The sequence below is a fragment of the Microcaecilia unicolor genome, chromosome 6, assembly GCF_901765095.1.
Source record: "Microcaecilia unicolor chromosome 6, aMicUni1.1, whole genome shotgun sequence".
Taxonomy (NCBI): Eukaryota; Metazoa; Chordata; class Amphibia; order Gymnophiona; family Siphonopidae; genus Microcaecilia; species Microcaecilia unicolor.
The window spans coordinates 108934108-108955272 of NC_044036.1; the positions used below are offsets into that span (position 1 = coordinate 108934108).

Consider the following 21165-nt stretch of genomic DNA (forward strand, 5'->3'; position numbering starts at 1 on the left):
CGCTGAAAGGGCAGGGAAGCGAAGGATGGAGGCAAGCCTGCCTGCTTGCAGCTTTCACTGCTGCCGCCTGCCAGTTCTCCGCTGCGACTTCAGGTAAATAGAGAGTGGAGTGGAAGAGAGCCTATCTAGCCCACTGTAAGCCTTGCACCTGATGAGCAAAGATGGCTGGTAGAGCGCTGACCCAGGTGAGGAGCAGGGCTGTTCCTCGGCAGCCACGCACCCTTCTTCTTAAACTTCAAGTTTCCTTAACTTTTAAGGAAAAGTGTGAGTAGTTGAGTGCTTTTACACAAGGTAAAGAGCAGGTTTTGTAGCTTCAGCAAGGTGGCGTGAGGCAGGAATATAAACTGTATTTTTAAGGTTCTTGAGAGCTGATCATGTACTAAAAGTGCAATGTGTTAGTTAACTCGCTAATTAGTTTGCCTTTCTAGGCGGCTCTTTGGAGTTCCTTGATCCTGTGAATGACTGCTTGATTTACTGCTACCATTGACCTGAGGTTGTAATGGGCTGCAATTGTGGATGACAATTAATGTGAAAAGGCAAATTAGCACAAAACGAAAACATGAAATGATTATGTGTGTGCGTACTTATTTCAGAACCTAGGTGGAACACACCATTCTTTTTTTTCACCTGTTGCTGTAATGTTTGCTGTGTTTAGCTTGGTATCGAATGTGCCTTGGTCATTTATTCCACTGTCTCTCTCGACTCAAGTTTACCTGATTTTCAAATAACACTGTGTATGCCTGCCATTCTGCTAGTGGGTGGGGACTGGGGGGAGGAGGAGGAGGAGGAGGGAAGAGCTATCAATGATGCCTGTTTATATGTGCCATAGTTGGTATAAGGGGGTGTGGCTATCATAGGGGCGGAGTCATATGTGGGGCCCCACCCATAATGAGTACCGGTACCTTTTTTCCTACAAAAAAAGCACTGGTTAAAGTACATGCATAATGTTATATGTACGAAAAATAAAAGCACAAGGAGCCTTCAGGAATGGGGTGTCAAATCAAAAGTTATTAAACAGACCCTTGACACGGTCCGTGTTTCAGCAAAGCCACCTGCTTCAGGGGTCTAGATATTAAAAACATATAAGTATATACATACACATATACATAGACATGTTCACAGAATAAAAAAAACTTTAAAAAACTAAAATATCAAATTCAGATAATCATACAATAACCTAAGATCAATTATAACATTAATAAACATGGGTCTGTGCAATAAACTTTGAACTGATGCCTCATTCCTGAAGGCTCCTTGTGCTTTTGTTTTTTGCTCCTGTGTGAGTGTACTTTTGTTTCTCTCTCTTACGTTGCTAATGTTATCTGTACACCTGGCACAGTATTTTAGAAATGGTTCTTTTGACATATAAATCTCAATTTTACATGTGGTTTGTCTTTATATAATTATCCTTCCTATAATATCAAGCATTTGCATTGCTTCCTTTTTTCTTGTTAAAATATGATATGTACAGTAAAATGTTTGATAACAGAATCTGTTTTTTTTTTGTTTTTTTTAGGGTGATATCCAACAGTTTTTGATTGTTGATGATCCCAGAGCAGCTTATGATTACTGTGAACATTATAGTCCTGACTGTGATTCTCTTGGGCCTGATGCTGCTCAGGCTCAAGACCCTGAAGTTGAGAATGTAAGTAACAGAAGCATTTATCAGGGGAGTTATTTTAAGTATGCCAAGTACAAATTAAAATGAATGTGAAGGATATCTGGAGGGTGAGGGTTTTTTTTAAACTTGAATGATGGGGAAAATGGGTAGGGTGTGACCTTTATTTTCTTTCATTCATTTTTCACATGGTTTCATTTTAAAAAGCAAATGGAACAAGAGGAGTAATAAAAACAAAAAAGAGCAGATACAATGTTCAGTGCATACCCCTGATATTTGACCTAAATTTACTCTAGTTGAATGTCTGGTCTAAAATTTACCTGCCAGCGCAGAATATCATGTAACCATGGTCTCACCCATGCACTAGCTCCAGCCCCGGGCCACGCATTTTTGAATTTTGTTACTGTTTTCATCTTCACCACTTCCCGCAAGTGGTGGAGATGAAAACTCCAACTTAGATCCAATCCTTCTGGTGTTCCTCAGGGGAACTCCTATTCCACTTCTCCTCTGAGGTATATTTATAGGGATACCCCATGGGCACCTAACATATACATGTATACAGTTCATAAGTACATAAGTATTGCCATACTGGGACAGACCAAATGTCCATCAAGCCCAGCATTCTGTTTCCAACAGTGGCCAATCCAGGTCACAAATACCTGGCAAGATCCCCAAAAAGTACAAAACATTTATACTGCTTATCCCAGAAATAATGGATTTTTCTGGGATAAGCAGTATAAAATGTTTTGTACATTTTTGGGATCTTGCCGGATATTTGTGACCTGGATTTGCCACTGTTGGAAACAGGATGCTGGGCTCGATGGATCTTTGGTCTTTCCCAGTATGGCAATACTTATATACTTATGTAGACTGGCCACATAGATATTCCAACAGAGCAATGAGTCACACTGCAGTGGATATCACATAAAAGGTCCCAGGTTCACATCTCACTGTTACCACCTTATATTGTATGGTAAGCCCTCCAAAACCCACCAAAAACCTACTGTACCCAACTGTATACCACTAAAATAGCCCAGATGTCTACAAGTGTCACCTATATGTAGTTACAGCAGATTTTGGTGGGCTTAAGAGGGCTCATACTTTCCACCTCAAGTGTAACAGTTAGAGTGGGATATGGGTTTGGTTCCCCTTCTCTACAGTCCATTGCACTGACCACTAGGCTACTCTAGGTACATGCTTGCTTCTCTAATAGGACTGGCCATAATATCTTGAAGCTATCATAGAGACTTGTATGTACTGTTTCTTTCACTTCTTTTTTTTTTGGGGGGGGGGAGGGGGGAGAAGGTCAGTGACTACTGAGGAAGTAAGGAAAGTCATGCCTTAATCCCTCCAGTGATCATGTCATTTAGGTCACCTTTTTATGAATTAGGCATGATTGAAACCTGTCTAGACCAAAATGTGTAACTTTTAGCCCTGGACATTCTTGCTTTGCTCCATTATGGCAACAACAACAACAGCAACAAACGCTCAGGTTTTGGGAATGTCCAAATCCTGCCTCCAACATGCCCCCTTATGATTTATATGCACCACAGAGAAAAACATCTCAAATCCAAGTTTTGAAAATCGCGATTTTGATGTTTTTCGGAGAAAAACCTCCAAATGCCACTTTATGTCATTTTTGAGATGTTTTTCTCTTTTGAAAATGAGCCCTATAAGCACTTAAAAGATAGGACTCTAATTAATTTGTCTCCATTTTGGAAACTAGTTGGGTGCCTATAGATTAATTTTCAAAAGGTCTAGATTCCTAAGGTTAGGAATCGGATGCCTGTTTCTTTAAAAGAGTTCTCATCACATTCCCAAGTGGTTTGATTTTGAAATAAAATATTTGCTATCTCTAAGTACAAGATGACTGATATTCAGACCACGAGAGTTAGCTCGTCTGACTCCCGCAGCCAGTGGTGAACCCGAAAATTGAATGCCGATCTGTATCCGGTGACCAGCATTGAATTTCCAGGATTGTTTTTGGCCACTATGCACATAGCTGGTTAAGCTGACCAGCTAAATTATAGCATCCAAAGATAGACTTGCTATTTTTGCGGGTCTATCTGGCCACTATTGGCCAATGACTATTGGAGCTAATTGGCTATATCGTGTGACATAGCCGGTGCCGGGCTAGCAGCTAAGCACCAATATTCCGGGGGGGGGGGGGGGCGCTGCACCCAGGGGGTGGGACACATCGGCGGTCCGCCCCGGGTGTCAGCCCCCGTAGGAACGCCACTGAGGGGACAGGTTAAGAGAGGAACCTAGGAGCTCAACACTGATTCCCAGCAGTGGATACCTATTTTATAAGCGTCAATTTAGATTTTAAAAGTACATTTAACATTAACTCCTGGATTCAACTTTGCCCCCATATCCACATATATTTTAGGCAGTATTCAAAGAGGCCATTAAACGCTTAACATCCAATATTAAGAATCTAAACCATTTGACCCCCAAAACATAAGTATATGAGTATATAAGCATTATCATAATGGGATAGACCAAAGGTCCATCAAGCCCAGTATCCTATTAACTCATGTCATAAGTACCTAGCAGGATCCCCTAAGAACTTGCTGTGTTGGACCAATGTTCCATCAAGTACAGCATCCTGTCTTGGACAGTAGTTAATTCAGGTCACTAGGAAGTATCAAATAGAGATGTTAAGGACACTATTCCATGCTATTCACTCTGAGAAGTCAGAGGTGATGAACTCCTGGCTAATATTAATTGATCTGTCCTCAAAGAATGTGTCCTAACCTTTTCTAAACCCAGCTATACTATTAGCTTAGCCGACATCTTCCATCCACAAACTCCACATGTTAAGAACATCTTATGTTCTTAGTATTAGAATATCCATACTGGCTCAGACCAATGGTCCATCTACCCAGCACCCTGTTTCCAACAGTGGCCAATACAGGTTACAAGTACCTGACAGAAACCCAAATAGTAGCAACTACCAATCCCAGGGCAAGCAGACTTTGGACTTTATTTTTTTAACTCGGTGGTACATTCACTGAAAAAAATGCTTCCTTTAATATGTTTTAAATCTGCTACAACTTAATTTCATTGTGCATTCCTAGTACTAGTATTGTTTGGAAAGGTAAATCATTGCCATGCATAATTTTATAAAGCTCAACTGAATCCCTTTTCAGCCATCTCCTTTCCATGCTGATGAGCCTTGAACTGTTTGACCTGTTGTTATAAGATAGCCTTGCAAGAGCTTGAATCATTTTTATTGTCCCTTCCCTGTAGTTTTTCTAGTTTTGATATATCATTTTTGGAATGAGATGAAAAGAACTGCATACTATACTGATTCTTTAGTAAATGTTTGTTTATTGAGACACGTGAAGGGGCATAATCGAACGGAAACGTCTATCTCCATGGGCGTTTATCTCCGAGAACGGGTCCGTGAAGGGGCGGACTGAAGCGTATTTTCGAAAAACATGGACGTTTATCTTTTTTTGAGCTGGGCGTTTTTGTTTTTCAGCGATAATGGAAACCAAAAGCGCCCAGCTCAAAAACGAATACCTCCAAGACATTTATTCGTGGGAGGGGCCAGGATTCGTAGTGCACTGGTCCCCCTCACATGCCAGGACACCAACCGGACACCCTAGGGGGCACTTTTACAAAAAAAAAAAAACAAGGTAAAACAGCTCCCAGGTGCATAGCACCCTTCCCTTGGGTGTTGAGCCCCCCAAATCCCCCTCAAAACCCACTGCCCACAAGTCTACACCATTAATATAGCCCTAAGGGGTGAAGGGGGGCACCTACATGTGGGTACAGTGGGTTTGGGAGGCAGTGTGGAGGGCTCCCATTTACCAGCACAAGTGTAACAGGTGGGGGGGGGGATGGGCCTGGGTCCACCTGCCTGAAGTCCACTGCACCCCTAATAACTGCTCCAGTGACCTGCATACTGCTGCCAGGGAGGTGGGTATGACATTTGAGGGTGAAAATAAAAAGTTGTGAAACGGCATATTTTGTGGTGGGAGGGGGTTTGTGACCACTGGGGGAGTCAGGGGAGGTCATCCCCGATTCCCTCCAGTGGTCATCTGGTCATTTATGGCACTTTTTGGGGCCTTATTCGTCGAAAAACAGGGTCCAGGAAAAGTGCCCTAAATTCTCGCTAAAAACGCATATTTTTTTTCCATTATCGGCGAAAGGCGCCCATCTCTGATCGGCCGATAACCACGCCCCAGTTTCGCCTTCACCACGCCTTTGACACGCCCCCATCAACTTTGTCCGCATCCGCAACGGAGTGCAGTTGAAAACGTCCAGATTTGGCTTTCGATTATACCGCTTTATTCGTTTTTGTGAGATAAACATCTATCTCCTGATTTGGGTCACAATATAGGCGTTTTTCTATTTCGATTATATGCAGGTTAATGTACCACCTTTCAGTTCAAAAATCAAAGTGGTGTACAATGCTAAGAGGGAAGTAGAAAGGAACTCCATAACAAAATAGGACAGAGAAAAATTAAAGAGGGAGGAGGCAGAAGAGAAAGGGAGGCAAAGAGAAATAAGGTGCAGGAGGAAAGGAAGAGAGGGGAGAAGTTGGGCATGAGAGGGACAGGGACACAGGGACAAAATGTGGGGCATGGAGGAGAGAATAGGAACGGAACACAGAGGGGTAATGCTGGGCATGGGGGATAGGAGGGAGTTATAGGGACACAGAAGAGAGATGCCAGATAGGACCAATAAGGGATGGATGATGGACATGCATAAGGGTGGATGGTAGACATAGAGAAAAAATGTCAAAAGAACAGTAGACATTGGAAAGATTTAAGAAAAAGCAGAAAAGCAAAAGCAATAAAACAACAAGGGTAGAGAAATTATTAATTTTTTTTTCTGAATGTATTAGTTGGAAAATGTCCGCTTTGGGAAGTGCACATCTCTGATATCTTGTATTTTAGTTTCTATTTTTATTACTATGACAGGTTTTCTATATAGGTCTAGAATGTGTTTGCTTTTGCAAGGTTTGTTTACTGGAGCTCTGAAAGGGTTTACCCTCCCCATCTCCGCCCCCCCTCCTGCCCACATCCCCACTAATTGGGAAAGAGATGGTGTTATAGGGGTCCATCTAAATTGTTCTGCCTGGGGCCCATTCAGTCCTAGCTACACCACTGACTCTCTTACCTACAAGTTGGGGGCAGAAAGTATGCTATGATAGGCCAGCAAAAAGCAGCAAAGTTATTTTTCACAAGGCAGAGAAAGATAGATCAAGACCATAAAAGTAGCTGAAGCTTGTCTTACCTAAGACAAATGTTGAAATATCAGTGGAGACATCCGAAAGATATGTTAAAATTCTATTACTTTTCAAGAAAGTGCTTGAAATGGAGTATTATCAATACCTTCACTCAAAGGATCGGGCTTTCACTTTTTAAAATTGAGGATTTCCCTCATTGAGGCTTTTCACCTGAACATATTTGTCTTTTCAGGCCATCCACCCTACTTTAATCAGGGGCTTAGCCAGACTTCAACAGAAAGGGGGCAAGAGCCCAAGGTGGGGGGGGGGGGGCACATTTTGGCCCGCCTCCCTTCTGCCGCCCTCCTACCGCCACTTCTGCCTCCCTGCCTCCGCTGGAAGGTACCACTTCTGCCGCTTCCCCTCCCTGCCACCACCGCTGGAAAGTACCTTGGCTGAAGCATTTGTCCTGCACTGCTCTTACATTGCCTGGCACCCTGTCCTGCTTTCAGCACCATGCACACTTGTTTTAATGAAACTGAGCATGCACATGCTCAGTTTCATTAAAATGAGTGTGCACGGCAGTGGCGTAGCCAAGGGTGGGCCCAGGTGGGCCCTGGTCCACCCACTTTGTGTTCAGGCCCACCCACTAGCAACACACCTATGATGTGGCTGGCAGGGATCTCCAAGCCCCACCAGCCGAAAGCTCCCAACAACTGTCCTTCTTGCGTACCTTGTAAGTAGCAGATCTTTGCCTGCAGCAAGCAGAAACTGATACATACTGCTCGCACTGGCCCCACAGCCTTCCCTCTGACGTATTCCTGCCTATGCGGAAACAGGAAATTGCATTAGTGGGAAGGCTGTGAGGCCAACATGAGCAGTGTGTATTAGTTGCTGCTCGCTGCTCGCTGTTGGTGAAAATCTGCTATTTAAATGGTATGCGGGGGATGGGGGATGTTTGAGAGACCCTATGGCATGCAGGCGAGAGAGGAAGAGACCAAATCACTTGTGGGACAGGGAGGTTCTTTTGCCCACCCATCTTGGGCCCAGGCCCACCCAAAATTGGGTGTCTGGCTATGCCCCTGGTGCACGGCGCTGAAAAACAGGACAGGATGCCAGAAATGTAAGACCATCCTGGGGCAAATGCCTTAGCTGGGGGTTGGGGACACCGCCAGCCAAACTGGGGGCCCCCGGTGCCAGTTTGAGAGGGTCCAGGCCCCCATGGCATCCTGTAGCTAAGCCACTATTCTGTCTTTGTAGATATCAAAACCAACAAAAATATAGACAATACTTTGTTATTTGACTAACTATCACGCTTATTTTCGAAAGACAAAGGCGCCCATCTTCCGACACAAATCGGGAGATGGGTGTCCTTCTCTCAGGGTCACTCAAATCGGCATAATCGAAAGCCGATTTTGGGTGTCCTCAACTGCTTTCCATCGCAGGGATGACCAAAATTCACAGGGGCGTGTCGGCAGTGTTCCGAAGGCAGGACGGGGGCGTGGTTAAGAGATGGGCATCCTCGGCCGATAATGGATAAAAGAAGGGCGTCCCTCAAGAGCATTTGGCCGACTTTACTTGGTCCCTTTTTTTTCAGGACCAAGTCTCGAAAAGGTGCCCAAACTGACCAGATGACCACCAGAAGGAATCGGGGATGACCTCCCTTTACTCCCCCAGTGGTCACTAACCCCCTCCTACCCAAAAAAACAAAATTTTAAAAACATTTTTTGCCAGCCTCTATGCCAGCCTCAAATATCATACCCAGCTCCATCACAGCAGTATGCAGGTCCCTGGAGCAGTTTTTAGTGGGTGCAGTACACTTCAGGGAGGCAGACCCAGGCCCATCCCCCCCACCTGTTACACTTGTGCTGGTAAATGTGAGCCCTCCAAAACCCACCAGAAACCCACTGTACCCACATGTAGGTGCCCCCCTTCACCCCTAAGGGCTATGGTAGTGGTGTACAGTTGTGGGGAGTGGTTTTTTTTTGGGGGGGGGGGGTTGGGGGGCTCAACACACAAGGTAAGGGAACTATGTACCTGGGAGCAATTTCTGAAGTCCACTGCAGTGCTCCCTAGGGTGCCTGGTTGGTGTCCTGGCATGTGAGGGGGACCAGTGCACTATGAATGCTGGCTCCTTCCACTACCAAATGCCTTCGATTTGGACATTTTTGAGATGGGTGTCCTCGGTTTGCATTATCGCTGAAAACCAGGGATGACCTAAATGTTGAGATTAGGGCATCCCCGACTGTATTATCGAAATGAAAGATGGATGTCCATCTTGTTTTGATAATACGGGTTGCCTCGCCCCTTCGCGGTACTGACCTTAGGGATGGACGCCCTTAGATATGGTCATCCCCGTTTGATTATGCCCCTCCACACCACTTATCTTTTGATAAGTGGATAAGAAGGAGTCACCAGCTGAGATTACTAGCATTGATACATAAGCAGTACACATTGCAGTAGGCATTTGTTATAGTTTGACAACATTCCTTGCTACATAATTTGCAGTTTTTCATTGACAAATTCTTTGCATACCAATTCTGTTATTAGCCTCTATATGGTGAATTTGCAATACAGTTTCTTCCATTTTGTGCCTGTCTCAAACCCTTTTTGAATATGGAGCCAGCATCTTTAAAATTAATTGGTATATTCCTTCTATGCAACACATTGAAGACACAACAGCAAGATCAAATTGCTGGGTGTTTCTCTTCTTCCCTCTGAAATGCATCTGATGATAAAAACAGTCTTTGGCCTTAATTGAAAATGCACAAGTACTGGATATGCAATTCAAGAATACTGCTAACTCTAGTAAAGATGCTATGAGATCATGATGGAAATATTTATACCGCCAATGAATAACAGGTTTTAGTTTTTTCTTATGCTACTGATGACTATTTCAGATGGTTATTGCATTTATACAAAGACAATTCTGTTCTATCTCATGGCAACTTGAGAAAAGCAAACTGCTATGTTATATTAACTTTGGAACTCTTATTCTGCTGACACTCATTCTTCTTCAGGCAGTGTGTGTGCACTTCATAACCTAGAGGGCAATTTTAAAAGCTAGTTCTGCTGCAGCAGCCAAAAAGCAAATAGAATGTTAGGAATTACTCACAAAGGGATAGAAAGCAAAAATGGGAATATAATAATGCCTCTGCATTGATCCATGGTGTAACCGTCCGTACCTCAAGTGTTGTGTGCAACTCTGGTCATCACATTCCAAAAATGACATCGCATAACAATAAAAAGAGCAGAGGAGGGCAGAAAGGAAACAGGGACTAGAATGAATTTTTATGAAGAAGACTAAACAGGTTAGTGCCCTTCATGAAAGAGAAGAGGTGTCTGATAGGGAATATGATAGACAAGTTTCAAATTATTGCAGTGTGGATCAGGATCATAGGGCATGGTTTTTACTCTAGGTTTTAGTAGTAGGACTAAAGAACACTCCCATGAAACTAACTGGTAGCAGTCTTAAAACAAATTTGAAAAGACAATATGTAACTTGGACTGACCAATGTTATGGACAGTGTGTTGGACTAGATGGACCACTAGGATGTAAAATCAAGGACATAAGACTTTCTCTCTCATATGCCCACTCATTCTGTAGATCTTGTGCTCATATTTGCACATTTCAGTCCAGATTCAGTAAATGGCGCTGAAAAGTAGGCATCGGGAAAATTCACGCTTGGCGCTGTTCCATAAAGGATGCTCTAGTTTGATCAATCTTTATAGAAAAGCACTTAGCATGTGTTCTGGTGCCGAACTTTGGGCCAACTGAAACCTGCAGTCCCCAAATTAACACTGTGTGTAATTCTTTGGAATGCACCGACCCACCCATGCCCCTCCCAAAGCAATGCTTCCTTTTGTGTTGTGCGCGAGAGGATTTGGTTGTGGATCTCTATAGAATCATGTGCAGCCAGATCCGTGTGCAAATCCAAATTAGAGATAATTAGCATCAATAAGTGATTAGTAACAGCCAATTATTGATTGTTAATGGCTCATTAACTAATTTATTTACATGAGCACCATTTATAGAATCTGTAAGTACATGTTTTCCATATGCAGAAAACAGTTTGTCACATCTATACATTATTCCTGATGTATTTCACTGTCTGCACCCATGGCTTTATGGAACAGTAGGCCTGTAAGAAATTCAGAAGACACACAATGAGGACAATTTTCAAAGGCATTCTTGCAGGAAAATACCAGTTGTTTTGGAGTGTGTGTAGTTTTCTTATCCTTTAGCTGCAAGACACTGGCAGACAATGGGGCTCATTTTCAAAAGAGAAATAAATCTCAAAAACGGCATGAAGTGGCATTTTGATATTTTTCGGATTTGAGGTGTTTTTCTCTACAGTGCATGGAAATCACAAAGGGTTGTGTTGGGGCAGGATTTGGGCATTCCCAAAACTTGGACTTTCATCTGCCATAATGGAACAAAGCAAAAACATCCAGGGCTAAAAGTTAGATGTTTTGGTCTAGACCTGTTTCAATCATGACTGAATCACAAAAAAATGCCCTAAATGACAAAATAATCAACGGAGAGATTAAGGCATAATTCCCTTACTCCCCCAGTGGTCACTGACCCCCTCCCTCCTCCCAAAGATGTGAAAGAAATAGTACATACCAGCCTCTTTGATAGCTTCAGATGTTATGGCCAGTTCTATTAGAGTAGCAAGCAGATCCCAATATACAGTTAGCCCACACTAAGGGGTGAATTCTATAAATTGCGCCTAAAAAATCAGTGCCAAAAAACCCCTCTTGCTATTCCATAAGCTATGCCTAAAGTTAGACCTGGTTTATAGAATTGCACTTGTCTCGGAGGTCGCATATAAACTTAGGTGCATCCAATTTACATGCATATTCTATAATTGCAAACATAACCCAGAACCACCCATGACCCTCCCATTTCTGCACCACCTTTTCCAGGATGCACGTAAAATTTAGACATCTTAATTGATCCAATTAGCACCAATAATTGCTTGTTAAAAACAATTAGCACTAATTGACTCATTATTCGATTAAATTGTGCACGCAAATTGGGTATATGCCCAAATTTGTACATGTAATTTTTGGCATGGCCTGCAAAAAAAATAAAAAAAAGGAAAAGAAAAGAAAAAGGCATACAAAAATGTCATGTTAAATCTTAGCTTAGCGTGCCAGGAAAGTCCAACATTAGAACCTGTTCAGCCCAGATCTTACCACACTTTAGTAAAAGGGCCCCATAGTTTGTCATATATCCAAAAAAAAAGACAGCATGGAAACATGCTCATACTAATTCCCCTATTAACAGCTAATATAGAAAATGCCAATTTGGGTGGGGCATGGAGGAAAGAAACTGAGCCTTATAGTTAGAGGCAATTCTATAAAGAGGGTGCCAACATTTATGTGCCAAGAATGTGCATAAATGAATAGAATAATGGCAAGTATGCACATATAAATACCAAAATTCCACCTAAGCACAAGTGTTTGATAGATGGGTACATATAGGCAGAGTCTGGATGGGCTTCACATGTATGTAACATAGAATACTCTAAGGTATGCACATATTTCTGGCATTTAGTCACATATTTTACCTGTTATGCTAATATTCTGTAAAGGAAAGTAGGTGCCTACTTTCTTATATAGAATTAGTTGCACATAAGTGTCTATATATAGGTGCACTATTATAAAATTGTCCATTTAATGTGGAGGTTGTTACCTTTTGTTGAGGGCTGGATTCTATAAATCACACTCAAAAATGGGTACCAGAAAAGATCAGTGCTAAGCGTGATTCTAAAGAGGGTACATGTCCTTCATAGAATCTCCCTTAGTGCCAATTCCCTTATCCTAACTTTAGGTGCCAGACTTATACCTGCTGAAGCCCTGTGTAAATGCTGACCCCCAAGTTAGGTGCTCTGAGCCATTATTCTGTATGAATGTGTGCAATTTTTCAGTAAGCCCTGACATGCCCATGCCCCTCCCATAGCCATGCCCCCTTTTGGGTGGCATGCTATGGGATTTAGGGCTCTGCATTACAGAATAGCTTGCAGCCAGATGAGTGCACAAATTCTAATTGTTAACCTCAATAATTGGTTGTTAGCACCCAATTACTGATTGTTAATGGCTCTTTAAGCAATTAAGTTGTGCATGAATCTCGGCAGCATGCCCAAATTTGGGCACCATATCTAGAATCCAGGGGTAAACGTAAACGTGGCAGATAACATGATGCAGCTAGCTATACGTCAAAAGATGTAACCAACCTCATTGTGAATTATCTAATCTTCAGTTAACGTGAGGTTGTGCCTTTTTCTTTGTGCTACCTGCATTGCTGTCTTCCCTGACATTCTGGAAGTGCCCCAAGAGTTAACATTGAGGTTTTCAGTTATCACTTGATAATTTTGGCTTTTTACTGCATAGTAACACTAAATACCTAGCACACTATAAGAAACAGTCCCCTAATTGGAACCATGACTGTTAAAGCAGATGAGTGTCTTAATATAAACATAGCTTTATACTCAGTGAAATAAGAAATTCCGTAGAGTATAAGTTGGTCATGGGAGAAAGCTTTGCATGTACATTAAAGTTCAAGAATTTACGTGCATAGTGAAAGTACACATGTAACACCATGGTTTAAAAGATGTGTTGAGTGTTTGCATGTACTTTTAACCAAATAAGCAGATATTCAAACAGAAAGCCCACAGGTTCATGTGGTTTGAATATCAGTTGGATTTGTGCAAGCTACACAGTAGGCTCCTTGGGGGTCAATATTCAAAAGAAATCTCTGGTTACTTTTTCAGTTATCTTTTTTTTTTTAATTCCCCAGAACCAGTAATGTATGACCAATGAAAAAGCTGGTATAAACTTTTTCTTATCTGGATAAGTAAAGGAAGCAGTGGCATTCTAAGGGCACAATTCAAATTTAAGCAGACAAAACTGAATAACAGGGCTGCCTGGTTGAACTTAGCTGGGCATAGCTGTTGCTAAATATCTCAATGAAGTTATTATTATTTATTTATTTATTGCATTTGTATCCCACATTATCCCACCTCTTTGCAGGCTCAATGTGGCTTACAATTTGTCGTGGATATTGGAAATAGAAGAGAATATACATTTGGTTTATGGAGGGTTAGGGTTACATGGTGGTGAAGTACATGGTTGTATTACAGCAAAAGATGTTATAAGACATTCCTGTATATATTAAAGATTGTACAGTTACATGTGTTGATCTTTGTGATAAATCTTGTTGAAGAGATAAGTTTTCAGTAGTTTGCGGAAATTGGCCAGTTCATGGACCGTTTTCAAGTTGCATGGTAGTGCGTTCCATAGCTGTGCGCTCATATAGGAAAAGGTAGATGCATGCAACAATTTGTATTTCAGACCTTTACAATTGGGAGGATGAAGATTGAGGAATGTGCGAGAAGATTTTATTGCGTTCCTGGGTGGTAGTTCTATTAGGTCTGACATGTAGGCTTTAGCGTCTCCATGGATGATCTTGTGGACTAGGGTACAAAGTTTGAACGTGATGCGTTCTTTAAGTGGGAGCCAGTGTAGTTTTTCTCGTAGGGGTGTCGCACATTCATATTTTGATTTGCCGAATATTAATCTGGCTGCTGTGTTCTGGGCTGTCTGGAGTTTTTTAAGTATTTGCTCTTTGCAACCAGCATTACAATAGTCCAGATGACTGAGAACTAGTGATTGTACCAGATTGCGGAAGACGGATCTTGGAAAAAATGGTTTAATTCTTTTTAGTTTCCACATTTGAGTGAAACATCTTTTTGGTTATGTTTGTCGCATGATTCTCAAGTGTTAAGTTAACAGGGTAGACTTAATACTTTCCCTTGGACTGTAACTTTTGAATACTGTACCCTTAGGGCTTGATCTTCTAACAGGACATCAATGTAAAAAGTCCAAAAATGCACTTCATAAAGGCAACAGTTGACTATTAAGTGCTATTACGAAATAGGCTTCCAGATCCAGCTCTAATAGTGTGCAAATTCCCATACACAAATTTACATCTGCTTCTAAGACGGTGCAAAACATGTGTATACTCTATGTATGTACATGCATATTTTATAAAATACATAAGTACATTGCAAACCTGATTCTGCTCCAGCCAGACTACACCCAGATCACATAAGGGCAGGCATACACTTTCTGTGTGCCTATTTTTTGTTTGCATATACAGTTGTGAGATTTTTTAAGAGCCCATTTTCTGTGTGTAAAGCAGGCTTTGCACAAAGAAAATGCTTTATAAAATTACCCCCTTAGAATGCAAAGTTAGGAACCCTACTGAAAATTTAGCCCTTAAATAATTCCACAAAGACCTTCATTTTATTTTGCTCTTTCATTAACCCTGCATTATATCATGCAAATGAAAACACTTTCTAACTAATGTATGAGTGATGTTTTTCCAGTGAATGATCTTTAATAACATTATCATACTTATTGCTGTATTTCCTTAACTTATACTGAAAGAGTAAAAGTTAAGACATCTTTCCAGTATTGATGTGATGATTTACAGTGCCTAATATAAGAATGCCTGATATATTTTCCTTTGAAATATAGTACACACCAGAAGAGTTATTCGACTATGACTATGTGTATGGGGAAGAGGACTATAAAGATATTCCATTTGCAACAGATGGACCCACACAAACTGAAGATTTAATAACCCAAACTGAGGTAAAACAAACCTGGTCAGCACGTCACCTCTTCTTTCAGCTCTCCTTCACGCAGTCCTTTACCTCAAATCCATAACACTTGATTTTTCATTTAGCAGCTAAAATCTTGAAGACTGGTGACCTTGAATTTGACCTTGCTCTGCTTCATTCATTTATAGTCTCTGCATGTCTTTTCTTCTTATTCATATTTTCCATTCCATCTTTCACTGCATTTTTTTTCAAAAAAAGAAACTCAGTTCCAAAAAGAAGAAGCAAGCAATGCCCTATAATATAAAGGACAATCCCAAAAAGATCATATCCAAAATATCTGAAACATTTGCAAGTCAGAAGAAGAAAGGCATGACCGATTACCAAGCAACAACAACAGACAGACTAGGGATAAAGGTAGCATAAACGTGACCAAGATCTTCCCCAAATGAAGAATGGAAGATCTCTGATCACGAGACATAGATAGACCTAACATCACTAGATGCATACGTCTCTAGCTAATCCTATAAGCAGATTGCACAGTGATTCCTTAGTAATACTGAACTGTTTCTTACAGTTTAACAATGTTTTTCTCTCTCTGATACTAGGCCAACATTGTTGAGGATATCCATGAGTATAATGTGGAGGAAACTGACTATGGATTTTCAGAGACTTCTCAGACTGAATCACCTGTTCATACTACTGAACCAAATAAGGTAACAATGACACTTTAAAAAGAAAAGGGATAAAATATTTCAGAATGCTAGATATATCAGATTCGCTTAACACTAGTAGGTTCTCAGTTTTATTATGTCAAAAGAAATCCTCCATTTTGGTTCTGTTAAAAGCAGATAATTCAGCTTATATAGACTTTACAATATAAATCTTTTTTCTTACAGTAAATGTCATACTCCAGCTGGCACTTACAGTTTTGAAGAAAAAGAGATGTCTTCTGTTTTGCTCTCTATCATTAATACATCAATGCTGTGAAATACTAATTTTATCCCACTAAATATCTAAAATTGAAACTCATGTGACCAGAACGGCACCTTTTAAATACTGTCCCTTGTTGAAAATTTAATATACATCCATTAAACCAAAAAGATGTTCAAAACTAATTTTTTCTGTAAATAATTACAGAAATCAATTTTAATCTGAACATTAAACAATTTAGAAAAATAAGGCATTTATCAAAGTAAACAAGTACGAGCTTTTACCTTTGCTAGGATTTACACCAGGTTTCAGTTCAGTTCTTGCACCCAAAATTGAGCATGGGAATCAGCTCTACATGCTGTTCTAAAAGGAGGACTCATCCCAAAGCACCCTTTATAGCATAGCACTGAGCACCAATTTTTCCCGGTGCCTAATTTTGAGCCCTTATGACATTGAAAGTGCATAACTGCTGCTCTATAGTAAAAGGGCCCCTATATTTGCTTTTTCTGCATGTGGACATATATTTTACACATTTGTATACATGCAATGTTATACAAGTCTTTTTCCATGTTAAGTAACAAGCATTACGTGGAAATGGCTTTATGAAATTATTCAATACAACTGAAGAGAACCAGTCCACTCCCACAAAAGAGAAAAACAAAACTGAAAGGGGGTGGGAATGAACACAGGACAATGAATCAAGATAATGGAGCCAAATCTTTTATTTGAAACGGTGAATAACAAGCACAGAAGGTAACTACACCTATGGACCCAACAGGGGCCGTGTTTCGGTGGTGAAGTCTTCCTCAGGGGTCCTCCTATGGGAAACCAAATTCATAATGGAAATAAATCCAAGAAACTGCACTAATGGAAGCCTTGAACTGCTACTGATCTCCACCGAGCCCTGTTTCCAGGAGACATGATGCAGAAGACCCCCTACCAGTGTCTACCACCCTTGAAAAAGGGTAGGATAGGTGAATTTCAGGACAGACAGGACATTTTTTTAATTATTGTTTTAGACACCAAGTAATATAGGCTTTCCATCAATTTGAGAGTAATTTTCAAAGCTATTTCCACAAGTGAAAAATTGCTTTGCCTTCATAAGTGGGCTTAAAAAAATTATCTGTTCAAAATGTAAAAGAAAAAAAAATGTATGTAGGGGTTCTTTTACCCCTACATCAAGAAGAGCAATTCAAATATTCTAATTAGCGTAGAAAAATTAGTGTCTCAAAGAGTAGGTGTATATGTAAACCTATAGTTTTTCAGAAACTATGCATATTTATAACTCATGCACACAGTTACAAATTACCTCATTTACAACAGGCTGCCTGGATTGTGAAGGCACATAAAGGCATATGTTGCACTATTTTTACAGAGGCAGTAGAATGGTGAGGCCAGTTGGGTCCATGGGCTGACTAATATTTTGCAGAACACATCTTCAGTAACAAATGAGCTTGAGGGAGGAGGCGGAGTTTGGGTTCTTCAGCCTGTCCAACTAAAAAAGGTGTTCCACTGCCCCTATTTTATGTGTGTTTATGAAATTATCCCAATGAAAAGTAGGAATATAGATTTACAACTGCTGTGAGGCAGGCACAAATGCTCAGCCTAAGGTTGCCCAGATAGGCATGTATTTTATAATATATGCACATATTTTTCAACTCCCAACCTCTGCCTTGGGAACTCTTAAGCTTATGTCACATAAAAGTGTGCCTGCAAGTCAGTAGTGTATACATTTGTGCAGTATGCCCTATGACAATTTTATAAGTGCTTACTGTGCACATGTGAAGGGCATTTCTATAATTGGATTGTCTATTTTATGTACCATATGTAAATTTACAGAATACTCCACTTTTGTGGGTAAAGGCATGTATAAGTGGCATAGATGCCCTATTATTAAAACTTAGCATGCACTAACAGAATTAAAGTGCACTAACCCCCTAATTCTATAAATTTGCCCAAAATTGCACGTGCACATTTGGGTGCATGCCCAATTTGTATGTGCAATTTATTTGAATAATGAGCCACTTAGTGCCAATAATTGGCTTTTTAACAAGCCGTTATTGGCACTAATTAGATTTAATTGGGATATACGTGCATAAATTTAGGTGCGGGTTCCGCACCTAAAATTTACATGCGATCTGTAAAAGGGGGCACGAAAATGGGAGGGGCATGGAGGAATGGGGGTGCTCTTAAATTTAACACACATTGAAATAGAATAATGGGGATATGTGTACCATGCTTCAGTTGGTGCAAATGGCCAAGCCTAAAGTTAGGCATGATTCCCAGGTTTAAGCGCTATTCTATAAACAGCACCTAACTTTAAGCGAAGCTTATAGAATAGCACTTTTTGTGGTGCTGATTTTTTTGGTGCCATATATAGAATATTTCCCTAAATGCTGCCCCCAGATTCTTTATAGGTCACCCAAAGTTCGGCTGGAATTTGCGCACAGGAACTCAATTGATTAATGAGTAAGAACAAGCACCAATTAGGCACTTAATTGGTATTGACAGAGTACTTAATTGGAGTTGTGCATGGATCTCCTCTGTGCGCTGTTCTATAACATGGTGCTTAACTTTTCCTGAGCTTAAGCCAAAAAGGGGTGTGGCTATAGGAGGGGCATATGTGGGTCATGGGTGTTCCCAAACGTTAGGGATCATGTTATAGAATAATACTCACCTAAGTTTGGGCATAAATGTAAAGGGACATATACATGGGTGGATTATAGGCGGGATGTGGGCATAGGCATGGGCATGGACATGTCTCCCACTTATGCACATAACTTACAGAATGCATGCCCTTGCTACATTTACATGACTGCAGTTACACCAGGTCTATGGTTGGTGCTGCTGTGGGTACATAAATTTTAGACATGTCGACGGTGGGCAATGCTAGTGTTCTATAATGGAATCCGTGTGCCCAGATGCCATTATAGTGCCTAAAAGTAGGTGCCCTCTTGTAGAATTGCCTTCATAATTTTGTTTTAAGTACAAAGGGCTTATAAAGCTACTGTCATAGCATCAATGGGAAAATGCTTAGTATACCTAATAATTGCTCCATTGTTCTAACCGTTAACTAGCAAATGCTTATTAGAACTAAGACATTGTTTAATGGAACAGAATACTAATGCATTAATGCTTTACAGCTAGTTTATTATCTTTTGATTTATCTGAAAGAGTGACTGCAGGTTTTCAGTGCCTAATTGAAAGATAATATGAAGCAGTTGTACTTTTTTGTTTCTGTATGAAAAGTCAACATGCAAGACTGGCAGAGAATAGCTCGCTTTTACTAACACTAACCTCATATTCCTCATGTCACCCAATTTTGACTGCTTATGTGCCTAGCAAAAGCCAACTGAAGAATCATTTGCTGAGGAGTACATAACAGGAGAGGAATATGATTCTGAGGTCAAAAACCCTGAGGAAACAGAATATGGGAAAAAAGAAGTAGATCTCAATGAACTTGAAATTCCAGATGGAGATCTAGAACCTTATGACATTTATGAATACAAAGAATATGAAGAAAAACCAATTAGTCCCACAGTGGAGGAATTTGGTCCTGGTGTACCAGCTGAGATCGATGTCACAGAAACCAATGTAAGTCATAACGTTCACGTGGTGTTTGTACTGCAAAATCTAAGCTACTATGCTGTTTTTTTCTCATAGGTGCTGGTAAATTGGAATTCTTCACTCTTTCAATCCAATGCAGCCTCTTAAATACCTTATCATACTGCTATAGATTTATCTGTAGTAATACTAGTGAGAAGAGCTGACAGAAGGATTAAAGTCTTTGCAAAGGTTCATAGTCAGGTCAGCCACCTCCAAAAGAAATAATTGTCAATGTATTGACAATGTTGATTTTGTTTGTTTATACTGCCATCGTATACTGTGGGACTTTTAGTAACATGATTGCATGACCACAGGGCTATGTTTACTCCCATTGAGAAACACATTTGAATTAGATGCATTTTTACACATCTATTAGTGATGTGCATTGATTTCTGGATAAATGGTAAATGAAACAAATGAGGACATGTTTGCTTTTTATACCTTTAAACAAAATGAACAAGAGACTAGTCTCTGTCAAATCCTTCTTTATTCCATTCAGTTTTGGTAGACAACTATATACATCCATAGGTAAGATGGATGCAGGGTTCAATCTGTGGACCAGATGGAGGCAGAGGAAAAACAGACAATTTTTTTATGATATCACTGCAACCTGGAACTAGTCAATATTTTTCTACCTCCAGCAGATGGTGTAGGTTGGACTGGTGCAGTGGGGTTTTTTTTGTTTTGGGCCTGACTTCCACAGAACTGAGCTAGGGATGATCTCTTGCTGGTTGAGTCCTGAGGGCTGTTGATTTCTTCCAAGAATTGATCTGCAGGTTATCCCAGTTTGAATTAGGGTGACTAGGAGCCCCCCTTCTAAGCTTGTAGCCTCATCTGCAAACCAGCTTCTTGGTGCCCTGGCTTCCCACCCTCCTTCCCCCTATCTCTAGAACCTTCAGATGATACTGAAAAATATACAAACAAAAAAGCAAACTAACCAAACAAAAAACAAAGAACAAATGAAAATGAAACTTCATCCTGACTCTGGAGGGACGATTTAGCAGGCCTGTGTCTTTGGGCTGGGCCCAATGGGGAGTGTTTGCTGTGGCATAGGTGAGTGCTGGGTGGGGGAAGCCACATGCCTGTCAAACGCTGTAGCTACCGGCTCCTCATACCCTGACTGTGGGGTGGAGTCATCGTGGGGATCATAGATAGCCTATGGGAGAGCTCCAGATTGGTCTGAAAGAAGTGCTGCA

General features: G+C 40.8%; 1 protein-coding gene across 1 annotated transcript in view; it reads left to right on the top strand.

The window, feature by feature from the left end:
* COL11A1 (collagen type XI alpha 1 chain) overlaps nucleotides 1-21165 on the top strand; it is a 700769-nt gene that overhangs the window by 121788 nt on the left and 557816 nt on the right. Inside the window, exons 5-8 of the mRNA XM_030205574.1 lie at nucleotides 1517-1645; nucleotides 15348-15464; nucleotides 16039-16146; nucleotides 19706-19957. Coding sequence (XP_030061434.1) covers nucleotides 1517-1645; nucleotides 15348-15464; nucleotides 16039-16146; nucleotides 19706-19957 — 606 coding nt within the window. The remainder of the gene's footprint in view (nucleotides 1-1516; nucleotides 1646-15347; nucleotides 15465-16038; nucleotides 16147-19705; nucleotides 19958-21165) is intronic.